Raw genomic sequence first — 15,491 nt, 5'->3', positions numbered from 1 at the left:
AGGAGGCCACAGGGAAAATCCCTCAGCTCCTCTCTGTGTCTCAATCTTTCCATTATAAAAATCAAAATAATCTCCCCCTTGCTCAAAAATAGTGTAAAAATTATGTGGAAAATGCTAGTAAAGTCAATGTGAAGGGAAGAAATAAATGCACTTACCAGAGGAATAAGAGGTCAGAAATCACAGGTTGATTATGTAAGGAAATTTATTTCAGAACGTTCCAAGAGAAGAATATTCTGTTGTAAATAACTCCTTCATTATTACTGAGATAGAACTGTCTTGTTTGGCGCATTTTACCAATGTGTGAAGCATAGCCCTGGAGTTCAGGAATTTTTAAATTGTTCAGAATGTTGGTCTGTACTATGTGGTAGAACTTTATTGTGACCTGGGATTACAGATTGGAAAGTAACCTTTTTGACTAGTTCGTAAATTTTTCAGAGTCAAATCACATTGCTAGAAGGTTAACTAAAAAAATAAATAAATAAACAAAAATTATATACAGTGTGTAGCAAAGTACCTAGCAAATAAAAATTACTCGGTTATTGGTACCTGGACCTAATCCACAGTAGTAAACTTACTATAAACCCTCTAATAATTTTTAAGGGCTAGTTTTAAGGTTTTGCGTTATTTTTTCCACACAGTGATTATTATATTGTAGAGCTCTATAATTTTTTTTTTTTTTAGTTACTACTGATGAAATAAGCTAAAGAATCTTAAAATAGTCCAAGTGCTCAAAAATTTGTAGGGAAGGGAATTCCTAAAAAGGATATAAATACAACAATAAGATAAGAAAGGGAGAGATACTGAGATATGGGAAGTAGAGATATAACTATTGTTGCTTGTGATTATCTGTGTAGAAAATCCTAAAAATTCCGTAGAAAACTCCTGGAATTAATAAACAATTATAGTAAATTTGTAGGATATAAAGTTAATATATAAAATTCAATGATTTTCCTTTGAAAGAGAAATTAACAATTATAGTTTGAAATTAAAAACATATGAATTACAATTGTACCCATAGAATGACATACTTATTTATAAATACTTTGGCAAAATATATATAAGATCTATATAAAAAAACTACTAAACTGTGATGAAAGAAATCAGAGAATATCTAAATAAATGAAGACATTTTCCATGTTTCTGATAGGAAGACTCAATATTGTCAAGATGTCAGTTCTTCCCAATTATAGGTGTAGATTCAGTGCAATCCTAATGAAAATTTCAGTTGACAAACTAATTCCAAAATGTGTATGGAGAGGCAGAAGCCCCAGATATCCAATACAACATTGGGCAACAGAGTTGTAAGATTGACACTCCCTGCCTTCTAGACTTGCTGCAGGATCAAGACTGTGGTATTGTTGAAAGAAAGGACAAATACATCATTGGAATAAAATAGAGACCCCAGAAATAGACTCATATAAATATAGTTAACTTATCTTGACAAAAGAGGAAAGACAATACAACGCAGAAAGGACAGTCTTTTTAGCAAATGACAGTTGAACCTCTAGACTTTCATATGCCAAAAAATCAATCTAGATAGATCTTGCACTTTCACAAAGATTTTAATTCACAATGCACTATAAACCTAAATTTAAAATTTAAAACTATAAACTCTTAGAATATAACATAGAAGAAAATCTAGATGACCTTCTTTTTTGGCAATGAATTTTTAGATACACCACCAGAGGAACAATCCATGAAAGAAACTATAGATAAGCTGGACTTTATGCCAGGAGCTGTAGCACATGCGTGTAGTCCCAACTACCCAGGAAGCTGAGGCAAGAGGATCACTTGAGTCCCAAAGTTAAGACCAGTCTAGACAACATAGCAAGACACCATCTCTAAACTAGTACATGAATGAAAATATGAATAAAACCTTCTGTTCTGCATAACACTGTCAAGGGAGTGAAAAGTTAAGACATACACTGGGAGAATATTTTTGCAAATGACACATCCGATAACATAAAGGTTATCTATAACATATAAAGGATTCTTTTCAAATCCAAAGGTATGAAAGCAAACAACCTAATTAAAAAATAGGATGAAGACCTCAACAGATATTTCACCAAGGAAGCTATACAGATGGGAAATAAGTATCTGAAAAGATGATACATATCATATGGCATCAAGGTAATGCAAATTAAAACCAATCAGATAACCCCTTTAGAGTGGTGCCTTATTCTATTCAGGCTGCTATAACAAAATACCATAAACTGGGTGGCTCGTAAACAGCAAAATTTATTTTTCACAGTCTGGATGCTGGGAATTCCAAGATCAAGGTGTGAGTAGACTTGGTGTCTGTTGAGGGTCTGCTTTTGGTCAATGATGGAGCCTTCTTAGTCTGTCTTCTAGGTAGGTGGGGCAAGTTAGTTCCCTGGGGCCACTTTTATAAAGCCACAATCCAGTTCCTGACCTAATCATCTCTGAAGGCTCTTGTGACCTAATCACCTTCCAAAGACACTCATATCCTAATGTGAGTGATAAGGTTTCAACATAGGAATTTTGGGATGGCACAAACATTCAGACGAGACCAAATAACCAAAATGCAGAATGCTGAGGACACCAAGTGCTGAGAAGCTGTGGCGTGAGAGGAGTCTCATTCCTTGCTGGTAGGAATGCAAAATGGTACAACTCTGGAGGATAGTTTGACAGATTCTTAGAAAATTAAATGTCCTCAAACCCTATGATCCAAAAATCATGCACCTTGTTACCCCCAAAAGTTGAAAATTTATGTTCACACAAAAACTTGCACATATATCTTTATTGTCGCTTTATTCATAATTGCCCAAACTTAAAGCCACCAAGATATTCTTTAGTCAATGAATGGATAAATTATAGTATATCCAGATAATTGAATATCATCCAGCCCTAACAAGAAATGAACTATCAAGTCACGGAGAGAAATGGAGGAAATTTAAATACGTATCACTAAATAGAAGAAGCCAATCTGAAAAAGTTACATATTATATGATTTCAAATCTATGACATTCTGGAAAAGCCAAACTACAGAGATGATGAAAGGATAAGTGGTTGCCCGGGGGAAGGGGAAGGTGAGGATGAACAGGCGGAGTTCGGAGATTTTTAGGGCAGTGAAATGACTGTATGCTGCAGTCATGGTGGAAGCATATCATTATGCATTTGTCTACACCCGTGGAATGTATAACGCCAAGAGCAAGTCCTGATGTAAACTATGAACTCTGGGCAACAATGATGTTAATATAGATTCATCAATTGTAAGAAATGTGCCATTCTGCAAGGAATATTGATAATGGGAAAGGCTATTCATATGTGGGACAACTTCATAAATTCTGCTCAATGATGCTGTGAACCTAAAACTCCTCTAATGAATGATGTCTATTTAAAAAGTATATGTGAATAAATGATTATTTTTTACTTTTTTATTGAGATGGAGTCTCACTTTGTGACTCTCAGTAGAGTATTGTGGCCTCATAGTGCACAGCAGCCTCTCACACTCTTGGTCTTAAGCGATTCTCTTGCCTCAGCCTCCCACGTAGCTGGGATTATAGGTGCGCCCTCCACAACGTCCACCCTTTTTTTGGTAGAGACGGGGTCTTAGTCTGGCTCAGGCTGGTGTTGAAACTTTGAGCTCAGGGCAATCCACCCGCCTCGGCCTCCCAGAGTGCTAGGATTACAGGTGTGAGCTACGATGCCTGGCCTGAATAAATTATTTTGATTGATCATAAGATTGATTCTCTTAATGCACGTTGGTTTCTTAGGTGGCAGGACAGAATGGTGGGAAATCTGATGTGTGCCATGTTTTGAAAGGACTTCATGAACAATGGTTGGATTATAAAATTTATTTATTATGTATAACAACCAACTGTTGTTATTAGAATATATTCTAGTGGAATATATTTTGAATGTGTTAGAAAGAATAAATATATGTAATTTTTTTGCAGTTACACATTTCTTACTGAAATGTTATGGGTATGTAATGAATTTTCTAGTGTGAATCACCATAAACATTTGATAATAGCAAAGTTTAAAGTTTGGGTTCTGAAGTCAAAACGGCTTTTGGAAAAATATTCACTATAGTTTTATCATCTGGGAGAGATTGTGCTTCTATAAAATGGTAGTTGAAAACTAAATGATAGAGATTTACCATGAAGCCTGGCACATGTGTTTAATTAATATAAGCCTTACTATTGTGCAGAAATACATATTGGGTATACTTCTGCATCTTTTCATGTTGGAGTCGCTATCTGTCATACTGATTAACCAATTGGTTTCTTATATTATATAGTTCTTGATAGTTGAATCTTCAACTTAGAAAAAAATTAAATGTTAGAAAATTAATCAATGATGGACAGCTGCAATTTGTTTAAAAGAAAGAAGAAAGGGGTCTCTCACACCAAAAAAGCTTAATTTTCTTGGGTTATTTTTGTTACATTACAATAGGGAACTATTTTGTTTTTTGGACATAATTTATTTGTAATTTTAGGTTACATTTATCTGAAGACCAGCATAGTTTTAAAAAAGAATGACTAGCATGCTACATTACTAATTAGGGTCATTTTATAATTTTATAGTTTTTTTCAATTCAATAAGTTTTGTGATAAAATGGGGTCATGCTATGTTTTCCATCACATTGCCACCTTTTTTTTTTTTTATACTGACATTATCTATTGATTGGCAGTCTAGGAAAAAAATCCCAAGACTCATTTTATACATAGTTTAGTGTTTATTAGTTATTTTAATTTACTTTTGAAATAAAGGTCAGGCGTGGTGGTTCACACCTGTAATCCCAGCACTCTGGGAGGCTAAGGTGGGTGGATTGCTTAAGATCATGAGTTTGAGACCAGTCTGAGCAGAGTGAGACCCCATCTCTAAAAATAGCCAGATGTTGTGGCAGGCACCTGTAGTCTCAGCTAATTGGAAGGCAGAGACAAGAGAATCACTTAAGCCCAAGAGTTTGAGGTTGCTATGAGCTGTGATTTCATTGCACTCTACTGAGGGCAGTAAAGTGAGACTCTATCTCAAAAAAATAAATAAATAAATAAATCCCAATTTCAACATTATAAATGATTTCCCTTCTTGTAGTTTTATAAAGTATTTAGATAAATATAAGTCTCTCAACTTGACCCCTCTATTTGTCCCCCACACCTAGTATTTGTGGAGCTATTTACTTGGCTAGCCAATTTTTCCCTCATTTTGTCAGAATCAGGCTACATTTATGGAAGCGTAACATGTACCATATAAAACAGCGGTTCTCAACCTGTGGGTCGCAACCCCTTTGTAACAATGAAAATACATCCTGTATATCAGATATTTACATTACAATTCATAATAGTAGAAAATTACACTTATGAAGTAGCAACAAAAATAATTTTATGGTCGGGGGCCACCACAATAGGAGGAATTTGTATTAAAGGGTCGCAGCAAGAGGAGGCATTAGGAAGGCTAAGAGCCACTGAAGTAAATCCATCATGTGTATTTTAGCTGATAAAGAGTCAAATGTTCTTTTTTTTTAAAGAATAGGAGGCCTCTTATTCCTTCACTTCCTTGGAAAGTTGGAAAATGTAACTTGAAGTTTGTGGCTCAAGAGGAAGTATCTTAGCTTTGAAACAAACATTGGATGTGCCCTTGCGTATTGCCTAAGTACAATAGTGTCCTGCAGATGGTTTGCACCAGCTCTAGTGTGCAGATTAAATTTGTATGAGTTTTGTGAAATAGTTGTAAAGCATAGCTATTATGAAACAATTTTATGAATTTGTAATCATAAAAATCACAACGGGCGGTGCCTGTGGCTCAGTGAGTGGGGCGCCGGCCCCATATGCCGAGGGTGGTGGGTTCAAACCCTAGCCCTGGCCAAACTGCAACAGAAAAATAGCCGGGTGTTGTGGCGGGCACCTGTAGTCCCAGCTGCTCGGGAGGCTGAGGCAGGAGAATCGCGTAAGCCCAAGAGTTAGAGGTTGCTGTGAGCCGTGTGACGCCACAGCACTCTACCCGAGGGCGGTACCGTGAGACTCTGTCTCTACAAAAAAAAAAAACAAATGTAACAAATCTTCCTAATTATTTGCTTCATTTTCACATTATCTATGCTCTTGAGATTATTTATAGCAATTTTATATGTTAGAAATTCTAATTTCTATGTGTTGAAAATATTCTATAATACATTACCCACTGGTACTTGTAGTTATAGAGCACACGGAATAGGGCTAGTGCTGCTGAGGAACTGAATTTTTAATTTAATTTAATTAATTATGATTTAAATGTGAATAACTACATGTGGTTGATGGGTCCCCTGTTAGTATGAATTTAGGTATACAAGTACTCTGTCTCATGCAATTTGTTCGGTAGGTGAACTGACACATAATTTACATTTGCTATATGGCTAAGCACTTTTCCAAAGTGCTTTACATGTATTAGCTAATTTATTCCTTATAGTAGCCTTATGAGATATATATTTTACCCTCCTTTACAATTGAGGAGACTTAGGTATGGAAGTTTTAAAAGACGTGCTTAATACCAAATACCATGAGAATAATGGAAGTTAAAACTCAACTGCAAGCAGTCTACTTTCAATGATAGATGTTGTGAAATTACCTTGTGGAATAAGGTGTTCTCCCCCTGCCCTCCCCAAAAAACATCACCACCACACAGAGGAGAACGAAACAGGCCAAAGAATCCAATTCATAGATGAGTGTTTTGAGCACAGTAATGTCTTGAGTAGGTGTTGAACAATTCATAAGCTACAAGAGCTGGGGTTCCCCAAACCAGGGGTTAACCTTTACAGTTTAGTGTGTGTCCATGATGCTTTGTGTTCTGAAGAATGTGCTTGCTCTCCTTTCTTCAGCTCCCTGAGAGCCTTCAAGTCTATGTTGGGATTCAATAAGCATGTTTTTAAAATTCAATATTTGCATTTGATAGTTTTTTTTAAAAGAATGATAAAAGGTTGTTTTCAAGAATATTAAAATATCCTTAGTTAAAAATGTTTTCATATTGTATGTTAATGGATGATTACTACATTATTTGAATACCATTAGTTAGGATGTGGGTCAGATATGCTTGATGTCTCTAAACTACCCCTTCTTGCTGCTGAGTGAATACAAGGCAGACATTTCACAAATCCTATTCTCCTTGATTATCACTCCCTAACTTCACATTATAACATTTTTTTTAGCCTGAAAAAACATTAAGTAGTCACATTAAGTCCTCTTCTATTAAAAAAAAGGTTAACAATAAATGATTCCTTTTTTAAAAAATTATATTATTGGGCAGCGCCTATGGCTCAAAGGAATAGAGCACCGGCCCCATATGCTGGAGGTGGCGGATTCAAACCCAGCCCCTGCCAAAAACTGCAAAAAAAGAAATCATATTATTGTTGACTTCTAAACTTTATTAAAATGCAATATTAATACATAAATACTAGAAAATTCTAACATTAGATATTTAAGTTGTGTAATAGTTCTCAAAACTGAGTATTCAACTGAATGTGAAACAAATTAGATTTATTTAATACTATTTAATGAAATTAGTTGTAATTCTCTCTGATCATGTTAATTATATGTTTTAAATATCTTTATGAAAAGTATGTAAAATATTACTTTGGAGTAATATAATAAATAGATTTCAATAATGGTTCAATAAAATTGTTTATTAATATAGAGTTGGAATTTGCTACCTTATTACTTAGAAAGAAATAAAAGGTGAAAATATGTGTTCTCACAAAAATAATATGAAAGAAAATCTGCACTATTTGGATAGTGCAGGGAAGGATAGCAATGTATACCTGTCTGTATAATTTATAGATCATACAAATTGTAGCCAGGAATAAGATATATTTTTATTACCAATGTAGTTTAAATGCTTCGTTAAACACATTGTATATAAAAACATAGGAAATTCAAAGATGAATTCGAAGATGGTGTCTGTCCTTAAAGATCTTATGGTCTAGGGAAGGAAACATAAATAACCTAGTAAAATGTGATAAAATATTAGGATAAAAATGACAAAATGTTAAGGGAACATTTATGAGGGCCCTTTAACTCAGACTGAGTAATTGGGCCTTGTAATACTTCTTTAAAATATCATCTTTCATTTTTAAATGGGATCACTTAGATATTCCTCATTTATTTTGAATGGCAGACTTTATTCAGAGTAGTTGGTGATGTATATGGAATGAGTCAAGAAAAATAGAGTTCTGTCTCCTTTATTTCTCACTCCCAAGAAAACTTACAACTGTATCTCTTAATCTCTGCCTGGATTTTTACAAGAAGAGAAGGTATTGTTTAGACTAATGAAGTGCAAGTAACTCAGTGAACTAATACATTAAAGATTATGTACCTATAATATTAATTTGTTAATAGGCCTCTTCAGTTGAAAGTAAAGTAAAAGGAGAATAGTGAGAACGCTTTGGTGTATTACTCTATTTTCAGTTTTGTCAATTTCTCTTTGTATATTTAAAATTAGATTTAGTGCCTATAGATGTAAAATGGTAAAATGTTATTGGTACAGTGTCCTTTTTATTACTATGAAATGTTCTTTAACTTTAGTAATACATCTTGACTTAAGGCCTACTATGTTTGATAGTGGTATTCATCACCTTCTCTGTTTTATTTAGTGTTGGCATGGTATAACTTCCTTTACTCTTTAACTTATCTTTCACAACTTTTTCCTTTTAATAGGAATTTTAGTCCATTTACATTTAATGTAAGTACTTATGTTTGTGTTTTTATTAATCATCTTTTTATTTTTTGGTTGTCTAACACCTCAATTATTTACATTAATTTTCTCTCACTTTTTTTTGAATAAAATATGTTTTCAAATTTCACTTCTCTCCAATTAGCTAGTTATATATTATTTTTTACTATTGTTTTAGTAGTTTTGTGTAAATATAAGGTATACCCTTACCTGATAGTACTCTTAATAAACATGAGTATTTTTACCACTTCCTTGGCAATGCTATGGTCTAGTATATGTTAACTGTTTAACCTTTTATTTCTTGTATCATGCTTTTTAGTTTTTATTTTTTTTCAGCTGCACATGCCATTATTTTTTACAGTCAATATTTATTTATATTTACCTATATCGTTATTATTTTCAATGATCTTTACATTTTTCTGCATTTGTGTGTTTTCATCTGGGATAATTTCTTCTTGTGGAGGAACCTTTTTTAGTATTCTTTGGTAATTAATTCTGTTTTTTGCTGCCAATAGTCTCTCTGCAAATACCTTTATTCCACCTTCTCATTTGATGGACTTTTCCTTCTGAATAGAATTCTGGGTAGAACAGACATTTTCTTTCAATGTTTGAAAGATACTATTTATTGTCTCCTGCCTTCCATCATTACTTTTTAGAGAGAAGGTGTTAGCCTTGTTGTTGCTCAGTGAAATTGTTGTCTTTATCTTTGCTTGTTTCTGTGCCTTATTTTTCTTATTCTGATTTTTAGCAATTTTACTGTGATGTCCATAAATGACATCATTTTTTGATGTATGTTTTTTCCTTATATTTTATCTTGTTGAAGAAACTCTTAAATCTATCCTTTTATGTCTTTCATTAATTTGAAGAAATTTTTGACACATTTCTTCAAATAGTGTTTCTATCCTATTCTTGCTTTCTTTAAAGGAGTCTTAGAGAGTGAAATTATGCCTATATTAGATTTCTTTATGTTGTCTTTTAGCTATTATGTTCTTTCCTGTATTTTCTTTTCTTCTTCAGCCCAGATAATTTTTACTGACTAAACATCTGTTATTAAATACGTTTATTTAATTTTTAATTAAGTACATTTATTTAATTTTTAATTTCAGTTTTGTACTTTTTTCTCATATATAATTTTATTTTTAACAAATTCCAGGTTCGTGATAAAATCTACATTCATGTGTAACATATTAATTTTAGTTATTCTAAAGTTTGTTTGATAGCTATACTTTATGTTATATATTTTTTCTGCTTTTTTAGTATAGTTTTTTCTTTTTTCCTTATTAGCCTCTAGACTTGTTGATCAAAGACCAGGCATTACATATGAAAATTTGAAGATACGGTGGTTGACTTATTATCCTTTACAGAAAGTTTAGCCTATCATTTGGTAGATAGGTAGAGTCACCTTCATTCAAATCTGAGGGTGACTTAGGTCTGGGATGATTATTACATAATATTTACTTCCTGTTTACTCCACTTACAGTATATAGTCCTCCAGAAGTTTCAGCTGTATGCTGGGGTGTTTACTAGGGCTCTTAATTCTTTAGCCTCCTGGCACCCCATTTTTACATTACTATTCTCTGCCTTACAGATGCTTTCTGTTTAGATCAATGGTGTCCATCAAGATCAATGGTGCCAGCCATGTGCTGGTTTTGTAAGGACTTTTTTTGCTTATCTGAGGTATTGGACATCATGGAAAAGTATGCACAGACCTCTTTCTTTTTTTGTTATTTTTGTAATCAGCTTTCTTCTTTGTTAGTGTTTGTATATTTAATGTGTGGCCCAAGACAATTCTTATTTTTCCAGTGTGTCGCAGAGGCAAAAAATACTGGACACCCCTCGTTTAGATCCTTAGATTTTTGTCCTATGTAGCTTAAGTAATAAGCTCATTTTTCTTCATCTTGTATTACTCTATGTCTCTAGCCTACTACATTTCTGAAACTTTGCGTCTCTTCTTCTGAGTGGTAGTCTTCTTTAAGATTCTTAACCTTCCACTCTTTGCTATGAAGTGCTGTCAGGGCAAAGGTGACTATACTTCTCTGTAGTTCCCTTCTAAGATCTTAGGCCTTCCAAGTCTGGACTGTTTAGTACCCTTCTAGTACTTCAACTAGATTTTAAAATGTCCTTTAAAAGTTAATTTATAAAGGCCATGAGCCAACATCAAGAAATTATTTACCGAATGTCAATTATGTGTCAGGGTAGTGCTAACAGCTGGTAATCTGTTTATATATAACATATTTCCTGAACCAAAGAAGTAACATTCTACTATGTGGAACCATAGCATGTGCAGGTATGATGGTAAGTAAGTATGTTGGAGACACACTGCTCAGAGAAGGAGCACTTTGCTTACCTCCAGAGCACTTTGCTTACCTTCAGGTGAGAGTAGGGAAAGTGAGTCAGGAATGCTTCCCAGAGCAGGTGTGACTCTAGAAAAGAATTTTGAAGACTGACAATCATCCATAAATCTTCATCTACTTGACACAATACAACTTCTGTTTTATTAATACTAAAAATGAACTACTCATTGCTATTTAAAACATTAATGCATTTGAAGCATTAAAAATATGTTTGAGGATATAAAAGTTTAAAATTATAACCATGGCAATTGATTTCTCCATAGGTATTCAAAGCAATGAATATCCCGCAGATCAGAAATCCTTCTCTGCCTCTCCCAGAAAAAATGTCTGAAGCCTATTCTGCAAAGATTGCACTTTTTGGTGCTGGGCCTGCAAGTATTAGTTGTGCTTCCTTTTTGGCTCGATTAGGTTACTCTGACATCACTATATTTGAAAAACAAGAATATGTTGGTGGTTTAAGGTAATGCCTACACTTGTTTCATGTTTATAGGGTCAAAAGTGATGGGATAAAACAATTATGAATACTGTTGGTTCAGATTCATATAGAAACTTCAGGCTCAGAGATGGTATTTTAAATGTTCTTTTATCAAATGCTCAAATTTTGATTATATTATTCACTTTAAATTTCACAGTTGGCTTTAGGTAATATTTATTTAAAATTCTATCTGTCTAGATTTATGAATTTAAGACAATTCTTAACAAAATATTTTTTGTTTATAGGAATCAATCAATTAAAAATTAAATCAATTAAATTAATTAAATTAATTAAATCAATTAAAAATTGTTTTATCCCAGTGAGTCTTTGCTTTAATGGAGGTATATTTGAAAAACATGGATATTTGAGATGGGGACTAGCTACCTCCATAGACCATTGGATATTCATTTTGTTGTCTGTAGAGACATGCTCACATATTTTCAACTTATAGTTTCTGAGTCTTGCAAATGATAACAATTTTGTCATCATTCACTAGAAATGTTGTATACATTTATGTAGTGTTTATTACTTTATCAATATTTGGTATTATCTGGCATGATTATTATAAACTGGGATTCAGTAACATAGTTGTTTTATTCCCATGCATTGAAATCAGAATGTATATGTGCATTTAAATATGAAACTCTATATGGGACATATGTTACTGTCATCATTATAAAAATATAAAGCTTATTATAAGCAGGGCATGGGTATTGCTGAAAACATTTGATTTCAACATGAGAAAGAATTTGGGTGGCAGACAAATAGTATTATTCAATCAATTTTGATTTTCCCTACATACACTTTATCTTATATAAATAATAATGGATTATAAAATACAACAATGTGGAATATCTTTTTCTACATTTAGCATTTAATTTTGTTATGTTACCGAACTATTCATAATTAATAAATATTTATTTAATAATCACAGAGAATAAATAATCAAATTATGACTAAAATTTGTGAAATTTTTAATGTTTTATGGCACCTAAAATATGCCTTAATAAATGTATAAACTTCAATGTTGATCAAGTGACCATATGTTAAACCTAACATAATATAAAATTGTCTACAATGTTTTATTCATGTAAGTATTTTGATATATTTATTCATAAATATTGATACATAAGCTATCATTATTAGTAAGCAATTTTCCTGGATCATCAAGCAAAAGTATCATATCCTGGGAAGATCTTTTAGAGCAAATATGAAGCAGAAATAATATGATTGTCTAGAAATCACTACTCTTCTCTACTGGTATTTCACTGCTCTCAATTTTAGGAGAGTACATGTATTTTGTGAAATTATTTTTCTTGAAAGTAAAATTATCATTTATTATTTTTCTGGAAGGATTTAGACTATCCTTTTAAAAGTCATTTTACTAAAGCTTTATTAATTAGGGAAAACAATCTATTAACAACATATGTATAAGGACTATATGTTGTTTTCAATTATACACATCAGTGAATCTCTGAACTAATTTAAAAAATATGAACTTAATTGTTGTGTACTCTGGTAGACTAGGAAAAGTCTCTTTGCCACTTAAATACATTTTCAGAAGAAATTTAAAATGGGACCAACCCTATTTATGAATTATTCTGTGTTGCCTATTTTGGTAGGAAAATTATTGTTGTTACCTCTTTATCTCTTTCTGAACTCAAATGTATGAGAGGCATTTTTAAATCATATAAATTATTACTAAATTTGTGTTTTTATGTATTTGCTGATCATTTCCTGGAGGGAAAGTCTTCCATGAATTCATGAACAAATATGGTATTTGTTGTTGTTTTTTAAAATATTTATTTTTTCCTTTGCCTTTTCATCTTCCCAGTATCTGGAGACAACATGAAGTGGTTAATCAGCCTCATTTGAACTGTCCCATGGTAGAGGCGTCTGTGTCACTGTAACAGGATGATAAAAACTGACACTAGGATTTAGAACCATAAAATTAGAACCATAAAACTTTCCCATTAATTCATTTTCTCACTTACAGCTGCCTCTCATTCACCTGTATCTTCAAAGTAGTGTAAAAAGATTAAATTAGCTTTGTATTTGAGATTAATTGCTTAAAGAGATGATGTCAAGTTTTATCTTTCCTTCTTCTTTACATCCAGATTCTTTTATCCCCACTGAATTAGTATCACAGCTACTTTTTAAAAAAAATCACTAGAGTCAGTGAAAGATATCCTGGACTTAATCCCTATTGTATTGAACTCCATCAATTGATTATTTCTGATGCTGCAACAAACTTATGAGATACTCAGTAGTTTGGCTTTCCTCTAACTGTAGCTTCTTTTTCTGGACATGAGTTTAAAATAGTTAAAAGGGTTATATAATAACAAAGTTAAAACAAAACGGTGTTAAAAGATTGTAGGTGTGCATGTACATAATACTTCCTAATTCTTTTCTTTTTCTTAAAAATTAATATATATTAATTACAACACTTTTGGTAAGTAGAATAATCAGCCCAAGGTTATCCTTTGCTTTAGCTATTACAGATGTCACAGTACTTTTATTTTGCCTATTGTATTTCATGTCAATTGACGATGTAGAGAAATGGAGTCTCAGTAAGGCAGTTATAGCAACAGGGAATATTTTGAGAATGTGTTATCAAATTTGATGTCTAATACCTATACAGTGAACTGAAGCAAAACTATCAAAATATGAGACTCATGCTTTAAAAATAATGCAAAAGATCTTTGTTCAAAAAAAAAATCAGTGGAGAAATCTCAGAGAAATACCAAAAATATCTAATATATAAGCTATTGATTCTGGTAAAGGCATAAGGAAAAAATGGCATGGAGTACTCTCCAGAAAAAACAAAGTGGTTATTTTAGTCTATTATATTTACATACTAGGAATTTTGAACTATACAAACATATACACAATTACATCTAAGTATAATTCTATCTCTGATACTAGACTGTGAGCTCCTGGACAGTAGCAACCATGCCTTATCCACCTCTGGATTTCCAGGACCTAGGGTAGGTAGGAGCTCAGACAAAGCAAGGCAGGAGGGATTAGTGGAACCAAGTCATTGGTCTCCTACGAAAGGTAGACTTTGAATCCCGCTACTCACATCTCTACCAATGGGTCAGAGAGAGTGGGGCCCCATTGGGGAGAACACAGTGTAGTAAGAGCAAAGTTGCTGGCTCCATCATTACACAGGCCAGCCAGCTTTGAAGTACCTCAATAGGTGAAGGGTATACTGTGTGAGGTTCTGGGTTTAATATATATTTTTAGGTCAGCACATCAGTCCTATGGTTTCTGGAGAAAGGAATAAAATCCTGGTGAGAAAGGAATGTAATCATGTTTTCACGCAAAAGCAATTTTAGGAAAGACCTACCAGGACCAATGCCACCTCCCGTTTTTAAATGACACCTCTCTGAATCATCTTTCTCTTAAGGTAGTTCTGAAGTGACTTTTCCCAACTACTTTGGAGGCAACGAAGACTTCCTTTGGGAAATATTGGCTGAGTGAGCTGGTGACTAACACCTCAGATGCATTAATAAACGTTGAGAAAACAAACAAAAAAATAATGCAGAAGAGTTGTTATAGATAAATTTCATTATGAGAAAGAAATATGAACATGGAAGAAAGATGATTTTTTTTGCCATGTTATGACATTCCACTGACTTGCTAAAGGATTATGATTGCCACAAGATGAAATTTCTTTCAAAACTAAGACTGTTACAAGAGCACAGATAGAAGAAAAGTTTGTTTTCACAAGCGCAACATGCTACAAATGCTATCTTCTGTCCTTCTATCCTCTTTCGTACCATGGAATTTTCATTTATTCTCATGGTTTCAATAATGAATTATATGCAAATTATTTAAAAGACTGAATCTTCCCCCACCTCTGTGCCCTGAGCAACAGATTTATATATTCCAATCTTTGAGATCTCTACATAAACTTTACTATATCGTTGCTGTTCTTCTTTAGAGTTTGCCATCTCAGGGGATGACATTATCAATATTGGATTACTCAATATCTT

At 33.0% G+C, this 15,491-nt stretch overlaps 1 protein-coding gene across 8 annotated transcripts in view; it reads left to right on the top strand.

The window, feature by feature from the left end:
• The window catches only part of DPYD (dihydropyrimidine dehydrogenase), an 883,000-nt gene that overhangs the window by 238,240 nt on the left and 629,269 nt on the right, over window positions 1-15,491 (top strand). For all 8 annotated transcript variants that reach the window (XR_008380177.1, XM_053591597.1, XM_053591598.1 and 5 more), the window contains one exon: window positions 11,282-11,478. Coding sequence is in view for 7 of the 8 variants with exons in the window: in XM_053591597.1 (XP_053447572.1) it covers window positions 11,282-11,478 (197 nt within the window). In the remaining variant the exon portion in view is untranslated. The remainder of the gene's footprint in view (window positions 1-11,281; window positions 11,479-15,491) is intronic.

This window comes from Nycticebus coucang, chromosome 5 (assembly GCF_027406575.1).
Source record: "Nycticebus coucang isolate mNycCou1 chromosome 5, mNycCou1.pri, whole genome shotgun sequence".
Classification (NCBI taxonomy): domain Eukaryota; kingdom Metazoa; phylum Chordata; class Mammalia; order Primates; family Lorisidae; genus Nycticebus; species Nycticebus coucang.
This window is presented reverse-complemented; position numbering and strand designations above follow the sequence as displayed.